Below are 20,081 nucleotides of genomic sequence, written 5' to 3' on the forward strand. Positions count from 1 at the left end.
AGTATTTAAACTTGACCAGTTGTTTACAAGGAGGAGCACAAAAGATTTACATATCAAAACGGCTCTTAAGGTTACAATAAAAACACTTAGGTGATAAATGAAGGTTACAGGTGTGACTGATTATTTGTATCATCTCTTGTGAAAGGTTTAGGTTCCTCCTGCCTCTTCCAGGAATCTCCCCTAGCCTAATTGTCTGTGCCGGGAAGTCTCCATTCATATGTTTAAGTGTAAACAAAGGGAGTGACTACCTGTGGCTGCCCACAATAGCAGAGAGCTGGATCGGAAGTGTAGCAGCTGGGACTCAAACTTGCACCCAGATTGGATGCTGGCATTGCAGGTGGCTTAAGCCATTAATGCCACAATGCTGACTCCAGTATTATTTTGTTTTGTTTTTCTTTAGCTAAGATAAAAGAATAGGGAAAGCATGCCAGTACAGATAGTATCCATGGCTCTGTGTTTCTCTTAATTTGTTATGTTAGTTACTCTACCTTAACTTCTATTTGTTTTTTTCTTGCTTATTAAAAGCTTCTCAGGGCAGTGCTATGGCATAGCTGGTAAAGCCGCTGCCTGCAGTGCCAGCATCCCATGTGGGTGCCCATTCAAGTCCCAGCCGCTCCACTTCTGATCCAGCTCTCTGCTGTAACCTGGGAAAGCAGTGAGGATGGCCCAAGTGCTTTGGCCTCTGCACATGAGTGGGAGACCTGGAAAAAGCTCCTGGCTCCTGACTTCAGATCAGCTCAGCTCTGGCCATTGCAGCCATCTGGGGAGTGAACCAGCAGAATGAAGACCTACCTCCCTCTCCTCCCTCACTCCCCCTCTCCCTCTCTAACTCCGCCTTTCAAATAAATAAATAAATCTTTAAAAAAAAAAAGCTTTCCTGCATCTCCTTCTCCCACAGTTTTAGCAGAAGGATCGTGGTGGGTTTGTTTTTTACATTATTGTAGATAAACAGTATGCTATGGAACTTTCTTCCCTTGTGTCCTTATCCATGCCAATAGTCAGTGCCGTGCTCGCTTCGGCAGCACATATACTAAAATTGGAACGATACAGAGAAGATTAGCATGGCCCCTGCGCAAAGGATGACACGCAAATTCGTGAAGCGTTCCATATTTTAACAACAACAACAAAAAAAAGTCAATGCCATTCTGATTTTGTTTGGAAGTAATGAGAGAAGAGTATGTTATAAAAATTTAAAAGGCATATATTTCAGGATTTCAAGCTGCTTCTAAAAATGCTACATTTTATAGTCTCACATTTTGTATAGTAAGTAAATATGATTTAGGAGAGGGAACCAGTCTATATATCCTGTACTGTTTTTATTTTTCTATTCTTGGTCCCCCATTATAAATTTCTGTGTATTTGATAGGTGTGAATTGACAACATGAACTTTACCCCGACACACACTCCTGTCTCCAGAAAGTAAGACTTTTGCTTATTTTGGAATTGTTGAAATAGCCTTAGTCTTATAGCCTTAGTTAGCATAAAAGCTAGAAGGTTTGTGTTTCCTAAATTTTTATTTGAACTGTATAAAATCTCATTTCTCTATTATGCAGTGTTTGAATTTTAAAATTAAAATTAAAATTATTATTTATTTTATTATTTTTTTTTATGGGCAGAGCGGACAGTGAGAGAGAAAGACAGAGAGAAAGGTCTTCCTTTGCCATTGGTTCACCCTCCAGTGGCCGCCGCGGCCGGTGCATCGCGCTGATCCAAAGGCAGGAGCTAGGTACTTATCCTGGTCTCCCGTGGGGTGCAGGGCCCAAGGACTTGAGCCATCCTACACTGTACTCCCCGGCCATAGCAGAGAGCTGGCCTGGAAGAGGGGCAACCAGGACTAGAACCTGGTGTGCAGGCGCCACTAGGCAGAGGATTAGCCTATTGAGCTGCGGTTACTGGCCCCTTTTTATTTTTAATTTTAAAATTAAAATTATTTTAAAATAATGGTAATGCCGCTTAATTCATTCAGCATGAATGGGCTTGGCTCAGTGCCAGTGGATCCTGGCTTATGGAGGAAATCACCAGTATGCAGATGTGGGACTTTTCTGTTCTGCCACCAACTTGCTGCTTGACGTATCCTGCTCACCCCTCAGTGCCACAGCTGCTACCTGCAGAATCTGAGAAGTACCCCTTGCTACATCTGTTCACCTGTTCTCTTGAGTTGTTAGAAGGCAACCACTGGCCGGCGCTGTGGCTCACTTGTCTAATCCTCCGCCTGTGGCGCCAGCACCCCGGGTTCTAGTCCTGGTTGGGGCACCAGGTACTAGTCCTGGTTGCTCCTCTTCCAGTCCAGCTCTCTGCTGTGGCCCGGGAAGGCAGTGGAGGATGGCCCAAGTGATTGGGCCCTGCACCTGCACGGGAGACCAGGAGGAAGTACCCGGCTCCTGACTTCGGATTGGTGCAGCGCCAGCAGTAGCTGCCATTAGGGGAGTGAACCAACAGAAGGAAGACCTTTCTCTCTGTCTCTCTCTCACTATCTATAACTCTCTCTTTGTCCCCCTCTTTCACTCTCTTAACTCTGCCTGGCAAAAAAAAAAAAAAAAAAAAAGAAAGAAAGAAAAAGAAGGCAACCACTTTTGAAAATATGAAACACTAAGTAAAATAATACATCCATCACAGCTTTTAATGATTAAGGACATGTTAGGTATTTTTCTTCATTCTAGTTGAGAATAAATTTTTTAAAGATTTATTTATTTATTTGAAAGAGTTACACAGAGAGAGGAGAGGCTGAGGGAGAGAGAGAGGTCTTCCATCCAATGGTTCACTCCCCAGTAGGCCGCAACGGCCAGAGCTGCGCCAATCCAAAGCCAGGAGCCAGGAGCCTCTTCCGGGTCTCCCATGCGGGTGCAGGGGCCCAAAGACTTGGGCCATCTTCTACTGCTTTCCCAGTCCATAGCTGAGAGCTGGATCAGAAGTGAAGCAGCCAGGTCTTGAACTGGCGCCCATATGGGATGCAAGTGCTTCAGACCAGGGCGTTAACCTCTGTGCCACAGTGCCAGCCCCGAGAATAAATTTTAATATTTCTCCATTCTTGCTTACTTAGAAGTGAACAGTTACAGCGTGGGTATTTGGCACAGCAGTTGCCACTTGGGAAACCCCCATCTCATATCTGAGTAACTGGCTTGAATCCCTACTATTCCACTCCTGATCTAGCTTCCTGCCAGTGTGCACGATGGGAGGCAATAGATGATGGCCCAAGTACATGGGTTCCTGTCACCTATGTAGGAAACCTGGATTGCATTCTGGGCTTCTAGCTTCAGTCTGGCCCAGCAAAGGGCATTTGGGGAGTGAATCAGTGGATGGAAGATCTCTGTCTCTGTCTCCCTGTCTGTCTGTCTCTCTCTGCTTTTCATATAAAAATGAAAATAAAAACTGTTTTTCATTAACTCTGGACTTCGACTGTAGTTTCTCCACTCTACCATTTTGTTCTGTTATAAACTGCAGACAGCCAGTTGGGAATGATTTTCACATGAAGGTTTCTGTACTTGTGCATCATTAGTTTTCTGACTTCCATTGTGGTACCTGAAGTCTCTTGTTTGCTAAAAGTAAGCAAACAAACAAACTCCTCGTCTAGCCTTTGATCAGAGTCTTGCCATTTATGACATGTAGTTCCAGGCTGCAATTCTAGTGTCTCAGATACTAGAGATTAGGATCCAGTATGGTGGTTTCCATTGCTATGTGTCTTAAAGTACTGGCTACAGTGGCCAGTACTGGGCCAGGCCCAAGCCAGGAGCCAGGAGCTTCATCTGGGTCTCCCACATGGAGCAGGGGCCTAAGGACTTGGGCCATCTTCCACTGCTTTCCCAGGCACATTAGCAGGGAGCTACATTCGAAGTGGAGCACTTGAACCAGTGCCCATTTGGGATGCCAGTGCCTGCAGACAGCGATTTTACCTGCTACGCTATAGTACCAGCCCCAGGTTCCTAACTGTTTAGGTGGTCTTACTTAGTTTATGAGGGAACTTCAAAATGTTCATGGAAAATGGAATTAAAAGCTTTTTGGTGCAAAAAACTTTGACGTCCAGGCATACTTTTTAAACAGTATGCATGTCCCATGAACTTTTTGAAGAAGGCTCATATATTCTATATTTAAATGATCTTTTTAGTATTAATATGTATTGTGAATCCATAAAATAGATTTTTTTTTTTTTTTAATTTTTATTTTTGATAGGCAGAGTGGACAGTGAGAGAGAGAGACAGAGAGAGAAAGGTCTTCCTTTTGCCGTTGGTTCACCCTCCAATGGCCGCCGCTGCAGCCGGCGCACCGCACTGATCCGATGGCAGGAGCCAGGATCCAGGTGCTTTTCCTGGTCTCCCATGGGGTGCAGGGCCCAAGCACCTGGGCCATCCTCCACTGCACTCCCTGGCCATAGCAGAGAGCTGGCCTGGAAGAGGGGCAACCGGGACAGAATCCGGCGCCCCGACCGGGACTAGAACCCGGTGTGCCGGCGCCGCAAGGTGGAGGATTAGCCTATTGAGCCACGGCGCCGGCTCATAAAATAGATTTTAAATGATTGATACTTGATGGTTCACAAAATTTTTCACAAACCTGTAACATCAAACTGTGATGTATGATTAATTAAATATAATTATAATCACTGTAAGATTAAAATTACATAATCTGTATATAAGGATTGAATATTGCATTGTAAGCCCTTAATTATAATCACTGTAAGAGCACAAACCTTTTTATTTACAAAACTATGTTTTTGGAGCCAGCATTGTGACGTAGTGGGTAAAGTCACCACCTGCAAAGCCAGCATCCCATATGGGCACCAGTTCACATCCCAGCTGCTCCACTTGTGATCCAGCTCCCTGCTAATGGCCTGGGAAAAGCAGCAGAAGATGGCTCAAGTACTTGGGCCCCTGCTCCCACGTGGGAGACCCAGAAGAAGCTCCTGGTTCCTAGGGTCAGATCGGCCCAGCTCTGGTCATTGTGGCCACCTGAGGAATGAACTAGCAGATGGGAGACCTTTCTGTCTCCCTCTCTCGATAGATAGATAGATAGATAGATAGATAGATAGATAGATAGATAGATAAACTCTTTCAAATAAATAAATAAAATCTAAAAAAGCGAAACAAAAAACTATGTATGATAAATGTTCAGAGTTTATTAAGTATGTCTTTTCTAATTTCACATAGACTTAGCAACTGTCTCAACACAGTGTCACCTTTGATACCAGGTGGAAGGGGATGGCGGATTCACTGGAGTCAACTCCCTTGCCTTCTATCCAAGATCGTCTGGCCGTCCTTTGCCCTTCTCAGGAGCTTCTGGAGTATTATCAGAAGAAGATGGCTGAGTGTGAGGCGGAAAACGAAGACCTCCTGAAGAAGCTGGAACTTTACAGAGAAGCTTGTGAAGGACAGGTGAAGATGTTGTATGCCCCTTAGGGACTCTCATTAAGTCTAACTGTTAGATAGTGAAGCCTGGAAATGCTAGCTTGTTTCACAAACAAGTATTTTATAAAAATTAAAAATATGTTTGATTCTTCCATCCATTGGTTCACTCCCCAAATGGCCACAATGGCCGGTGCTGGACCAGGCCTGAGCCAGGAGCCAGGAGCTTCATCTAGGTCTTCACATAGGTGCAGGGGCCCAAGTTCTTGGGCTGTCTTCCGCTGCTTTCCCAGGCACGACAGCAGGGAGCTGGATTGGAAGTAGACTCAAACTGGCCCCCATACAGCTTGATCCACTGTGCAACAATGCCAATCCCTATTTTCTTTAAAGATTTTATTTATTTGAAAGGCAGAGTTAGAGAAAGAAAGGGAAAGATCTGTCTGCTATCTGCTGGTCACAATGGCCCAGGCTGGGCTGGGTACTTCATCCTCGTCTCCCACATGGGTTCAGGGGCCAAGGACTTGGACCATCTTCTGCTGCTGTCCCAGGCAATTAGCAGAGGACTGGATAGGAGTGGAGTAGCCAGGATTTGAACCAGTGCTCATATGGGATGCCGGTGTCACAGATAGTGGCTTAACCTGCTGTGCCATAATGGCAGCTTCTGACAAGTCCTATCGATTCTGTTTCCTAAATATTACTTAAATCCATTCTGTATTGCGATGACATTACTTCAGACCCTCATTGTCTCACCAGAACTATTACAATATCCTTCTTGCCAGTATCCCAGCCTCTTGTCTCTACCTCTCTCGTCTGCAGTACTGAAATATTGCTGATATGTTGTCCAAACATATTGGACTTTTTTTGGACACTTAATTTTTATCACATTAAATATTTATACTTCTTTTAAAAATAATCATAGTATTGGGACACTGAGTACCAGAGGCATTCCCCTGTCTGGCCCAGAATTGAGTGTGTGCTGTGCAAGGAGAAGGGTGAGACACTTGGTGCTGTGTTTCCTGTGTACTCCCTTGCTTGGTTACCGTGAAGGCCTTTGGCCTGACCAAACCCAACCATGCCTTTAATTTTGGAAGAATCATCTGTACAGAGATTTAGAAGAGATGACATTGTTGCAGGAAAAGGCCACTAGAAAAGAGCATGTGATGCCCGTACTCTTGTACTTGATCTTAGCCAAAAGGCCGAGAAGCGATGGTGCCCTTACATCTGAAAAATCCAAGAGTGACCCAGAAATCAAAGTGTGATAGACAGAAATCACAGAAGCAAGCAGAATGTCTTAACAATGGAAACCCAGGTGCTATGGTTGTTCCTTTTACAATAGGAATATAGTGAAGACCAGTTGTTCTAAATGGGATCAGTCAGATGAGTTTGTGAAAAACTACAGTAGTGCTATGATTTGATTGTTCAGTGTCCCCCAAAGGCCGTGTGTTTAAAGACTTGGCTCCTAGAGTAGCATATTGGCAGGTGGTGGAACCTGTAGAGGGTGTTGCTAGGGAGAGAGCCTTAGGTCATCCATAGTGTGGCCTCAGAAGGTACTTCTTGTGGGAGGGTTGTGATCAAAGTCTGAGTTTAGTAACAGCCTCTGTGGCTTACCATGTGATCCTTCTCTGCTCTCACTCCACCGTCCTCCTTCTGGCCTTCAGCAAAGCCTGTGTCTTGCTGTTTAGACTTTGAACCTCCAGCACAATGAGTTAAGTAAGCCTTTGACTTTATAAATTAACTGCCTCAGGTATTTCATTATAGTAACCAAAATGCTGACCAATAAAATTAACCTTCACAGGAGTCCCGCAAGTCCCCATTAAAAATGCACAAGTGCATTTTGCAGAGAGTTCACTTGATATTTGGTAAAAATAAAAAATAAAAAAATCCGAATGGGAAGAACTACTCTATGATTGTGAATAATTTCTTGAAACCCATCAGTGCGGAAGGCAGTTCACTTGATCTTAGCCAAAAGGCCAAGAAGCGATGGCAGTTCAGGAAAAGGCAAGACTGGGACCAACAGTGGCTTCCACCAAGGTAGTAATAAGTAAAAGTAGAGCCTTAATTTTTACATAAAATGGACATTTGTGCTTGAGCCGAAAGGTGGCTGAGACTTCATGTCTATTAGCAACTTAAGTAATGTATATAACAGCCATTACTGTGCCCTAATAGTCCAATATATTTTTGATATAGAATTGAAACTAAATCTAAATTGACAAGACTAGACAAACATCTCTGTAAAGTACCACTTTGTCAGTTTTGCCATGGATCATTGTGGCTTACAAAAGCAATAAAAATAATTGATTTGAAAATCCACTTAATCGTATGTTCGATAAAATTAGAGGAGAGGTATTTGGCATGGTGCTTAAGGCACTGCTTGGAACACTTGCATCCCATATGATAGTGCCTGGTTCGAGTCCTGACTCCTCCACTTCCAATCCAGCTTGCTGCTAATACACATCTTGGGAGGCAGCATATGACAGCTCATGTACTCAGATCCTTGCCACCCACGTGGGAGACCCAGATGGAGTTCTGGGTTCCTGGTTTCCACTTGGCAAACCCCTGGCTGCTGCAGGCACTTGGGGAATGAACCAGTGGATGAAAGTGGTCGCTCTCTTTCTCTCTCTCTGCTGTTCAAATAAAATGAAAATAAATGAACAAAAAAATTTTTTTTAAAGATTTATTTTATTTATTTGAAAGGCAGAGTTACAGACATAGGTGAGGGGAGAGAGAGAGAGAGATCATCCATCCTCTGGTTTACTCCCCAGAGGTCCACAACAGCTAGGTCTTTGCCAGGCTGAAACCAGGAGCTTCATCCAAATCTCCCATTTGGGTTGCCGGGCCCTAAGCACTTGAGCCATCCTCCACTGCTTTCCCAGGCACACCCGAGGGAGCTGGATCAGAAATGAAGCAACCAGGAATTGAACCGGTGGATGCTCACATTACGGGTGGCAGTTTAACCTGCTCCACCACAGTGCCCCCCCCCCCCGATTTTTTAATAATAGATTTTTTTAAAAAACAGAATCAGAATAATTTTAATTTCTGTTATCTATGATAACATTGTTATCTCTATTTTGAAACAATATAGGCACAAGTTAACCTGCACCCTCTTCCTACACTTTTCTTCCCCTTTATTATTATTTTTTAAATCATCTTAATCACTTTTAAATGCACCGTCAGTAGTGGCAAGTATGTTTATATTGTTGTGCAACAAAACTCCAGAGCTTTCCCATCCTATAAGATGAAAACTACCCCATCAAACAGATCCCCAATATCTGGCCCCTTACCTGTAACTACCTTCTATTCCTATGAATTCCTATGAGTACTTTAGCTACTTCATATAAGTGGAATCATGCAGTGTTTTCCTTTTCTATTCTTTTTTAGGTAACATGCTTTTTACATTTATTTTTTATTTATTTGAAAGGCAGGATTACAGAGAGAGGAGGGGAGAGAGAGAGAGATCTCCCATCCTCTGGTTCACTCTCCAGATGGCCACAATGGCCAGGGCTTGGCCATGCCAAAGCCAGGAGCCAGGAGCATCATCCAGGTCTCCCATGCCGGTGCAGGGCCCAAGCACTTGGGCCATCCTCCACTGCCCTCCCGGGCCACAGCAGAGAGCTGGATCAAAAGTGGAGGAGCCGGATCTCAAACAGGCAGAGGCTTTACCTGCTGTACCACAATTGCCGGTTCAGGTTTTTTTCTTTTTGACTGGCATATTTCACTTAGCCTAATCCTCAAGGTTTGCTCATGGTGCAGCAAATAATAAGATTGCCTTTCTTTTCTGTATTCACTGCCCTGTCCTCTGAGTGTACCTACCCTCTGCTTGTCTCTCTTTGACTTCCCAAACAGACTTCAGAGATTTTATACCTGCCACACTCTGCTTCTTACCAGTTGTCTCGTGTGCTCTGCCATCAAATAATTATAGCTTAATTGTTTGCATGTCAGTCTCCCCATGAAATTTCTTAGCTCTGTAGACAGGAATCATATCTTTTGGTCTTTGTTTTCCTGAGTGTCATGATAATGTGTATTATATGGGAAGCATTACCTTACTGAACATGTATAGAGAGAACAGGTGAGTCATATGGCATTCTGGGTGTTACAGTCTATAAAAAAATTAGCATTGCTGTTATTTGAATTTTGTATTGGTGAAACCATTTATTTTGGAATCTAATACGCAATACCCCTTTGAAACACAGTATCTTGGGGCCGGCACTGTGGCATAGCGGGTAAAGCCGCTGCCTGCAGTGCTGGCATCCCATATGGGTGCTGGTTCGAAAGCCGGCTGCTCCACTTCCCATCCAGCTCTCTGCTATGGCCTGGGAAAGCAGTGGAGGATGGCCCAAGCCCTTGGGACCCACGTGGGAGACCCAGAGGAGGCTCCTGGCTCCTAGCTTCAGATCGGCGAAGTTCCAGCTGTTACGGCCAAATGGGGAGTGAATCTGCAGATGGAAGACATCTCTCCCTCTCTGCCTCTCCTGCTCTCTCTGTGTAACTCTGACTTTCAAATAAATGAATAAATCTTTAAAAAAAAAGAAAAAAAAGAAGCCTGGTATCTTTTCAAGTATCTTACTGTCTTGCAGCATAAACTTGAATGGGATTTGCAGCAGAGGGAGGAAGAGATTGCTGAACTGCAGAAAGCTCTGAGCGATATGCAGGCCTGCCTCTTCCAGGAGCGGGAGCACGTCTTACGCCTCTACTCGGAAAATGATCGACTGAGAATCAGGTACCGGGGAGGGGAAATGTTGGAGTTACAACTACAGAGTACAAGTGAAAAACAAATCCTGGAGTGGACATCGTGGCACAGTGGGTTAAGCTACCACTTGGGATGCCCACATCCCATGTTGAGTGCCTGGGATTGAGCCCCACCCCTGCTTCTGATTAAACTTTCCTCATGTGCCTGGAAGGCAGCAGATGATGACCCAGGATTGGGTTCCTGCCACCTACATGGAGAACAGGATGGAATCCCTGGCTCCTGGTTTTGACCTGGCCAGGCCCCAGGTGTTAGCAGGCATTTGGGGAGTAAACCAGCAGATGAAAGATATCTCTCTCTTTCTCACTCTGCTTTTCAGAGAAAGTAAAAACAAACAAAAAATTTTAACAGAAGATAATTCCTTTCCAGAATATACAAGGAACTCAAAAACTCTATTGCAAAACAACAAATAAGCAAAAAACACAAATAGTGCCATTTTAAAATGAGTAAGTGATCTGAATGCCTATTCATTACTCCAAAGAAAATACACAAATCACAAATATATGCAAAAATGTCCACCATCACTTATCATTAAGGAAATGCAAATCAGAACCACAATGAGGTACCATCTCTCTCCAGTTAGAATAGCTATTATCAAAAAAATGAAAACTGAGAAATGCTGGAGAGGATACAGAGAAGGGGATCTCTCATACAAGGTGGGTAAAAATATTCCTTAGTACAGTCATTATAGAAATCAATTTGGGGCTCAGAGCTATGGCACCATGGGTTAAGCCACGGCCTGCAGCACCTGCAGCCCATATGAGTTCAAGTCCCAGCTGCTCCACTTCTGATCCAGCTCCTTGCCAATGTGCCTGGGAAAGCAGTGGAGCATGGTTCAAGTCCTTGGGCCTCTGTACCCATGTGCCAGACCTGGAAGAAGCTCCTGGCTCCTGGCTTCTGCCTGGCTCGGCCCTGGTCATTGTAGCCTTCTAGGGATTAAACCAGTGGATGGAAGATCTCAATCTCCTCTCTCTGTAACTCTCTCAAATAATTTTTTTTAAAAAAAGCTACTAGCATGTAAAAAACATGTAAATTTCTCTACATTTATTTAGGTTGTATTTTGCAGGAAAACAGATCCTGTGATAGAGACAGTTAGCTGGGGAGCTCTCAGGAATAAGACCTCTGAGCAGATTTGGATGGGGGAGACTGAACGGTGAGACAGTGGTAACAGGCCTTAACCAACCCACAGGACCCTCTAAAGCTAGGGTGGTCTCTCAAGTACAAAAAATTTCGGCTTTTGTATTTCTGCGTTGTCTAGTCTTTGGGTTCAGGCTCCCCCTGGGAGAAGAAGCCCCTTTCAGCCAAGCACAGTTTTTGGAGAAGGATTGGGCTCTTGGGAGATGGAAGATAAGCACTAAAAGGAGGCATCTTAGCAGTGCAGAACAGTCTGCTTCACTGAATTTCTGTGTGTGTGATAAAATATACATTACATAAAATTTACGATTTTCAAGTGTGCAGTTCAGTTGATGTTAAGTATATTTATATTGTTGTACAATCAACAGAATCATTCAACTTCATAACTTTTTCATATTCCCACAGGGAAACTGCTTTTCTTCTCCCCCTAAATATTCTATTAATGGAACTTCGAGGCCCAGCCCATACCAAAGGCCAACAACTGTACTATATGGGTTAGGCCCCATCTACCACGCCCATCTGATGTTTTTACACCAGAGCTTTCATATTCTTGTTCTCATTCTCATTTTTATCCCAATGTCCATGCATTATTTCTATTTCACCGATGAGGACAGAGATCCACAGATAAGTTAACTGATTCATCTAATGTCAAAGGGAAGCCAGTGTTAAGGACTAGGTATAGCCCAGGTCTTTGATTCTTTTTTTCCTTTTAATTAGATTGTATTTATTTGAAAGGCAGAGTGACAGAGATGGAGAGAGATCGTCCATCTGTTGAATCACTCCCCAAATGGCTATGACAGCCAGTGCTGGGCCAGACCAAAGCCAGGAACCTGGAATTTCATCTGGGTCTCCCACATGGTTGGCAGGGACCCAAGCACTGGGCCATCTTTCACTGCTTTCCCAGGCCATTAGCAGGGAGCTGGATCAGAAGTGGGGCAGCCAGGACATGATGTTCTGGTGCTCACATGGGATGTTGGCATTGTAGGTGGTGCTTTAACTCGCTGTGCCACAATGCTGGCCCTAGGCCTTTGATTCTTTGCCCAAGGATCAGTGTATCACAACACAGTGCTCAGCCGTGGCTGTTGGTGTTAAGTGAGCTTCACATTTTGGGGGAGGACACTGAGCCTAATGTAGGAAAAGATTGGGGCCAGCACTGTGGCATAACCGGTAAAGCCACCGCTTGCAGTGCCGGCATTCCATATGGGCACTGGTTTCAGACCCGGCTGTTCCACTTCTGATCCAGCTCTCTGCTATGGCCTGGGAAAGCAGTAGAAGATGGAAGTCCTTGGGCCCCTGCACCCACATGGGAAGACCTGGAGGAAGCTCCTGGCTCCTGGCTTCAGATCAGCCCAGCTCCAGCCATTGCAGCCATGTGGGGAGTGAACCAGCGGATGGAAGACCTTCCTCTCTGTCTCTCACTGTCTGTAACTCTACCTCTCAAATAAATAAACACAATCTTTAAAAAAAAGCACCCATATGGGATGCCAGTGCTTCAGGTCAGGGCTTTAACCTGTTGTGCCACAGTGCCTGTCACAGGCCAGTTTAACCCATTGTGCTAAAATGCCAGCCCTAGGAAGTACCACCTTTTTTTTTTTTTTTTTTTTTTTTTTTTTAAGATTTATTTGTTTATTTGAAAGAGTTACAGAGAGGGAAAGGAAGAGGTGGAGAGAGAGAGAGAGAGATTGAGATCATCCATCTGCTGGCTCACTCCACAAATGGCCACAACAGCCAGGGCTTGGCTAAACCAAAACCAGGAGTCAGGAAGTTCATCCAGGTCTCCCACGTTGGGGCAGGGGCCCAAGCACTTGAGCCATTTTCCACTGTTTTCTCAGGCAGGGAGCTGAAGCAGAAGTGAAGCAGCTGGGACACGAACCAGTGCCTAAAAGGGATGCTGGCACTGCTGGTGGCTGTTTTACCCACTACGCCACAGTGCCCAGAAAGCACTGTCTTGAGGGTACTCTTTTTTTTATATTGTGTGAAAGACAGAAGGATACACAGAAAGAACTCTCATTTGCTGGTTTAGTTCTCAGATGCCCACATTGGCTGGGCTCGGGCCAGACTGAAACTGAGAACCAAGAGCTGAATCAGGTCTTCCATATCCGTGGGAGAGCCCTCACCTTGTACTTCCCTGGTTTTGCATTGACAGGAAGTTTGAATCGGGATGTAGAACTGGAACTTGAACCCAGGTACTATGATTGGGATGTAGATGTCTTTTTTTTTTAAGTTTTTTTTTTTATATATTTGAAAGGCAGAGTTAGAGAGGGAGAGACAGACATGACTTCCATCCGCTGGTTCATTCCCCAAATGGCTGCATTGGCCAGGGAAGCTCCAGACCTGAGCCAGGAGCTTCATCTGGGTCTCTCATGTTGGTGCAGGGTCCCAAGGACTTGGGCCGCCTTCCACTGCTTTCCCAGGCACGTTAGCAGGGAGCTGTTGGGAAATGGAGCAGCCAGGACTCACACTGGTGCTGGTGTGGCGGATGGGGACTTAGCCTGCTGTGCCACAGTGGTGGTCCTGGTAATTCCATTTTTAATATTTTGAGGAACTGCTGTACTGATATTTTCATGGCAGCTACGTCATTTTATTTTCTCATTGACAGTGTACATGGATTCCAATGTTTCCACATCCTTGCCAGTATTTACTATCTTATTTTTATAGCAACCATCTTCATGGATGTGAGGAGAGATCTCTCTTTTTTTTTTCTTTTTAATAAAGGTCTTCCTTCCGTTGGTTTACCCCCACAAATGGCTGCTACGGCCGGCGCGCTATGCTGATCCGAAGCCAGGAGCCAGGTGCCTCCTCCTGGTCTCCCATGCGGGTGCAGGGCCCAAGCACTTGGGCCCTCCTCCACTGCCTTCCCGGGCCACAGAGAGAGCTGGACTGGAAGAGGATTAACTGGGACAGAATCTGGCATCCCAACTGGGACTAGAACCCGGGGTGCCGGCGCCGCAGGTGGGGGATTAACCAAGTGAGCTGCGGCGCTGGCCACTGAGAGATCTCATTTTGATTTTGACTTGCTTTTCTATAACTAATAATGTTAAGCATCTTTTCATGTGTTTACTGACCATTTGTATTTCTTCTTTAGAGAAATATCCATCCAATCCTTTGCACATATTTTAGTTGATGGTGGTGGTGGTTGTTGTTGAGTTGTAGATGTTCCCTATATATTCTGGATACTATTTTTTAAAGATTTACTTATTTGAAAGGCAAAGTTACAGAGAGAGGGGGAGAGACAGAGATCTTCCATCTGCTGGATGGGACTCCAGCCAGTGCCCATATGGAATGCTAGTGTTGCAAGCAGCTGCTTAACCTACTGTACCACAGCATTATTCTGGAGATTGTACTTTTATCAGATAGATGATTTGCAAATATTTTCTCCCATTTCCTAGACTACCTTCATAGTATCCTTTGACACATAGAAGTTTTGAATTTTGAGATAGTCCAAGTTCTTTTTTCTTTTTTCTTTTTTTTTTTTTTTTGCTAGTGTGTTGGGTATTACATTCAATAAATCATTGCCAAATCTAATGCCAAGAAGCTTTTCCTCCATGTTTTCTTTTTTTAAAAAAACTTTTATTTATTTATTCGAAAGCCAGAGTTACACAGAGAGAGGAGAGGCAGAGAGAGAAAGGGGTCTTCCATCTAATAGTTCATTCCCCAATTGGCTGCAATGGCCAGAGATGCACCAATCCAAAGCCAGGAGCCAGGAGCATCCTCAAGGTCTCCCATGTGGGTGCAGGGGCCCAAGGGCTTTGGCCATCTTCTACTGTTTTCCCAGGCCATAGCAGAGAGCTGGATCAGAAGAGGAGCAGCTAGGTCTCGAACTGGTGCCCATATGGGATGCTGGTGCTTCAGGCCAGGGCATTAACCCGCTGTGCCACAGCGCCGGCCCCTCCATGTTTTCTTTTAAAAGTTTTGTAGTTTTAAGGCCGGCGCCGCGGCTCACTAGGCTAATCCTCCGCCTTGCAGCACCGGCACACCAGGTTCTAGTCCCGGTCGGGGCACCGGATTCTGTCCCGGTTGCCCCTCTTCCAAGCCAGCTCTCTGCTGTGGCCAGGGAGTGCAGTGGAGGATGGCCCAAGTGCTTGGGCCCTGCACCCCATGGGAGACCAGGATAAGTACCTGGCTCCTGCCATTGAATCGGCGCGGTGCCATTGGAGGGTGAACCAACGGCAAAAGGAAGACCTTTCTCTCTGTCTCTCTCTCTCACTGTCCACTCCTGCCTGTCAAAAAAAAAAAAAAAAAAGTTTTGTAGTTTTAGTTCTTACATTTAGGTCTTTGGCTCATTTTGTGTTAACTTTTGTCTGTGGTATTAGGTTTAGGGTTCAACTTCATTCTTTTTCATGTGTTTGTCCAGTTTTCCCAATGTCATTTGTTGAAAAACTTAGCCATATGTTTTTGCTTTTCTTTTTCTTTTCTTTTCTTTTTTAGATTTATTTATTTATTTATTTGATATGCCAAGAGAGAGTGGAAGATCTTCCATCTGCTGGTTCACTCCCCCAAATACCCACAACAGCTAGGCCTGGGCAAGGCTGAAGCCTGGAGCCAGGACCTCCATCCAGGTCTTCCATGAGAGTGACAGAAACCTAAGTACTTGCGGTCATCATCCTCTGCCTCCCAGGCACGTTACCAAGAAGCTGGATTGGAAATGCAAGTAGCCTGGGGTCAAACCAGGCCCTCCAATATGAGATGCAGGCGTTCCATATGGTGGCTTAACCTGCTGTGCCACAACACCCACCCACCATGTTTTCTTGATGTCTCATGGTCAAGTGTCCAGTCTCTAGCAGGATCCAGTGGCATGTCAGAGCTGTTTTGCAAATGTTTGATCATTATCATGGCCTTGCTACAGATTCTCAGAGGGTATATGTTATGATTCTTGTAATGTGACTTACTATAGACTCCATGTGACACCTTGTGCCACCATATAATAAAATCCACCTATAAAATTTACCAGGTCACGTGACTTGGGCAGCAGAGCTGCTTCTACCACAGTGTGGACCTAGTACTGATTCTCCTTTCTCCACTGGGCTGCACTGAAAGCTCACCTTTGTGTCTCTTGACGGGCGGGTCAGAGCAGTATTCCAGAGGATGGAACGTGGTTACCTCCAGGACCTGGAGTCTTTAAAGGCATTATACTTCCTTCTTGGTGATGGTAATGCTAATCACAAAGTGTTCTGATAAGATGGGACAGCCCAGGAAGGTGCCTGAAGGACACTAATTTGTTCCTAGGGGCTGGTGCTGTGGCTGAACAGGTAAAACCACCACCTGCAGTGCTGGCATCCCATATGGGTGCCAGTTCAAGTCCTAGCTGCTCCATTTCCAATCCAGCTCTCTGTTATGGCCTGGAAAGGCAGCAGAGATGGCCCAAGTGCTTGGGCCCCCACACCCATGTGGGAGACCCGGAAGAAGCTCCTGGCTCCTGGCTTTGGATCTACGCAGCTCTGGCCATTGGTGGCCAATTGGGGAGTGAACCAGCGGATGGAAGACCTTTCTTTCTCTCTCCCTCCCTCTCCTCTCTTTGTGTAACTCTGACTTTCAAATAAATAAATAAATCTTTAAAAATAATCATAATATTGGCCGGCGCCGCGGCTCAATAGGCTAATCCTCTGCATGCAGCGCCAGCACGCTGAGTTCTAGTCCCGGTCAGGGTGCCGGATTCTGTCCCGGTTGCCCCTCTTCCAGGCCAGCTCTCTGCTGTGGCCCGGGAGTGCAGTGGAGGATGGCCCAAGTGCTTGGGCCCTGCACCCGCATGGGAGACCAGGATAAGCACCTTACTCCTGGCTTCGGATCAGCGCGGTGCGCTGGCCGCAGCGTGCCAGCTGCGGCGGCCATTGGAGGGTGAACCAACGGCCAAGGAAGACCTTTCTCTCTCTGTCTCTCTCTCACTGTCCACTCTGCCTGTCAAAAAAAGAAATCATAATATTAATTTGTTCCTTACTTTGGAGAAAGTGTCCTGGCATGCTTAGATCAGACCCATGAACACTTCCCCAATGTCCTTTTAAGGTTTCCTTCCAGCTTCTTGGAGCATGCATATCTTATCTAGGATCCCAGTGTACCTGCTGTTTCTTATCCCTGTACTCTGATTAAACATTATGTCAATAATGAACTAAGGTGACCTGGTGACCTGAGGAATGGCCAAATCCAGGTCCTTTTGTCTTGTTACTGACAGAGAGCAGAAGAGTTAACATGGTTCTCCAGAAAGACTGTAAAACTTCTCTTGGTTCAGGAGTTGTGGCACTGTGGGTTAAGCTGCTTGGGATACCTGCATCCTATATGAGAGTGCCAGTTCAAGCCCTGGCTCCTCTACTTCCTATCCAACTTCTTGCTACTGTGCCTGGGAAGACATCAAATGGTAATCCAAGTACTTGGGTCCTGCCACCCACAGGAGAACAGAATGGAGTCCCTAACCCCTGGCTACAGCTTGGACAAGACCTGGCTGTTGTGGGCATTTGGGGAGTGAACCCGTAGGTGGAAGATCTGTCTCAGTCTCTCTCTTTCTGTCATTCTTGACTTTCAAATAAATAAAACTTTCTAAAAAAATATTCTGTTGTCCAGTCTGCCTGACTGTGGACCTGTGTTACAACTTGCCTTTACTTTTCTTTAGGAATAACTCTTCAGGTATTTTGCCTTGCTGTCCCACCTTATCAGAAAGGCCTGTGATAAACACTTAAACTTTATGGTGGAGAGTGGCGCCAGTGAGGCTGGCAGGTGGTCTGTTTCGTCCTCAGAGAGGAACGTTCATGTGGAACTCACTCTGGTTTGCCATTGCACACCATCTTGACTGGGTGGGGAGGAACAGTTTCCGAGGCTTCCCATTGGCTTACCCCAGAAGCCACGACACTAACTTGAAGGTTCTCCCGACAACCAAATCTGTCCATTCTAGTTGCGTACTAGAAGAGACGTCACCATTTACTGGATCTGTGGACCCAGTAAACTGGGAGCTGGGCCTGGGCAAAACTTGCATTTATTACATAGTCCCTGTGTGCCCTGCGCCATGGTGACACTCAGGTCACCAAGTATCAGTGTTGCCTCAGACCCTGGATGCAGCTTCCTTAGGATGACTGGGCGCTCCCTTTGCCCTAGTGTCCAGTTATTCAAGTAAGCGGCCATGGCAGGCTGGCGCCGTGGCTCACTTGGCTAATCCTCCGCCTGCGGTGCCAGCATCCCATATGGGCACCAGGTTCTAGTCCCGGTTGCTCCTCTTCCAGTCCAGCTCTCTGCTGTGGCCCGGGAGGGCAGTGGAGGATGGCCCAAGTGCTTGGGCTCTTGTACCCGCATGGGAGACCAGGAGGAAGTACCCGGCTCCTGGCTTTGGAGTGGCACAGCACCGGCCGTAGTGGCCATTTGTGGGGTGAACCAACAGAAGAAAGACCTTTCTCTCTGTCTCTGTCTCACTGTCTATAACTCTACCTGTCAAATAAATTAAAAAAAAAAAAAAAAAAAAAAAACAGAAACAAAGTGGCCATGGGCCCTTTAGGGAAGAACTGGAAACTCATTCCCATGTACACATGCTGTTTTGTGGCAGGTCCGCCCTCCTCAGAGATCCAGCTAATAGTCTAGGACCCAAAACTGGCTTGAATCTGGAAAATGGGTCAGGAATTGTGGTTTTGCCTGGGGCGCAACCCTCAGGCTTTTCCATCTTTGATTTGTTTTGACTACCCATCCATCTGTCTTGCTCCCAGGAACACCGAGTTCTAGAAACTATCTCCATATCACTGGCCCAAATCACTGGCTGCCTTTCTAGAGCTTACTTCCTAATCCCAGTCCTGATATCAGCTGTCCTAGGTTGAGTTCCCTGGGAAACAAGCTGCACAACGGAAATTGCTTGCTGGGAATTTATTGGAAAATGCTCTGAGGAGTAGCCAGCTATGAAGAAATGAGGAAAGCCTCGTGGGGCAGAGGGCGAACTTAAACTGACTTGGTTACAGCAGGCCTCAGCCAATTCCACAGGGGCTTCTGAAGCTGGGGTGGCTCTACTGAATCGTCAGAATTAAGGCAGGGGATTGGCTTCTGACCAGACACTGCATGTCGTCTGTCCCTGAGGAATGGGACGCGCTGACCTTGGTGAAGGCAGATCTGGAGAGAGTCAGCTGTCAGAGGGCGGTGACATTACCAGCAGCTGGGGAATGAGCTGTCAGTGCTGGAGAGGTGGACCTGCACAGCACACCTCAGCAGCCACTCCTGCTTCTGTCTAGAAACTGATAAGAGATAATTTCCTGACTGCTTCTCTCCAAATTCCTGAATGTGAATACCTAATACTTTAAAAATGAACTAAGGTCTACGTGGATCCTATTCAATTTTAACTTGAGGTGACTATTTTAAAATCAAGTCACAAAGGAGATCCTTTAAACAGAACAGGTTATTTACTGTGTGCTTACTTTCTGTGAGAATTGCAGGGAGCTAGAAGACAAGAAAAAGATTCAGAGTCTCTTGGCTCTTGTGGGAACAGACACTGGAGAAGTAACCTATTTTTACAAGGAACCTCCCCACAAAGTAAGTCATCTGTGATATAGTACGGTAAGTGTGGCCCTGACGAAGTACAAGCTAGCATCCATAATCAGCCCAGTTTTTTTGTTTTGTTTTGTTTTGTTTTGACGATTTATTTTACTTATTTGAAAGGCAGAGTTAGACAGAGAAAGGTTGTCCATCTGCTGGTTTACTCCCCAGATTGCCATAATGGCCAGAGCTGGGCCAGAACAAAGCCAGGAGCTTCTTCCTGGTCTCCTACACGGGTGCAGGGACCCAAGCACTAGGGCCATCTTCCACTGCTTTCCCAGGCACAATAGCAGGGAACTGGATTGGAAGTGCATCAGCTGAGACTCTACCCAGCACCCATATTGGATGCTGGCACTGTGAGTGGTGGCTTAACCTGA

At 45.7% G+C, this 20,081-nt stretch overlaps 1 protein-coding gene, 1 non-coding gene and 1 pseudogene across 29 annotated transcripts in view; 2 read left to right on the forward strand and 1 right to left on the reverse strand.

Annotated features, from left to right (window-relative positions):
• CCDC77 (coiled-coil domain containing 77) overlaps window positions 1-20,081 on the forward strand; it is a 48,462-nt gene that overhangs the window by 14,255 nt on the left and 14,126 nt on the right. For 9 of the 28 annotated variants that reach the window (XM_051850111.2, XM_070049215.1, XM_051850109.2 and 6 more), the window contains 4 exons: window positions 1,367-1,419; window positions 5,180-5,363; window positions 9,908-10,050; window positions 19,605-19,701. In XM_051850111.2, the coding sequence (XP_051706071.1) occupies window positions 1,382-1,419; window positions 5,180-5,363; window positions 9,908-10,050; window positions 19,605-19,701 (462 nt within the window). In that variant the 5' untranslated portion in view covers window positions 1,367-1,381. Of the gene's footprint in view, window positions 1-1,366; window positions 1,420-5,138; window positions 5,364-9,907; window positions 10,051-19,604; window positions 19,702-20,081 lie in introns of all 28 variants that reach the window. The other 19 variants (XM_070049212.1, XM_051850107.2, XM_070049208.1 and 16 more) reach the window with 4 other exon arrangements.
• Window positions 1,007-1,114, forward strand: LOC127492190 (U6 spliceosomal RNA). The gene has a single exon (XR_007921350.1). It is a non-coding gene; the product is annotated as a U6 spliceosomal RNA (small nuclear RNA).
• LOC127492256 (U2 spliceosomal RNA) lies at window positions 7,111-7,315 on the reverse strand (annotated as a pseudogene).

Source organism: Oryctolagus cuniculus, chromosome 9 (assembly GCF_964237555.1).
Source record: "Oryctolagus cuniculus chromosome 9, mOryCun1.1, whole genome shotgun sequence".
NCBI lineage: Eukaryota > Metazoa > Chordata > Mammalia > Lagomorpha > Leporidae > Oryctolagus > Oryctolagus cuniculus.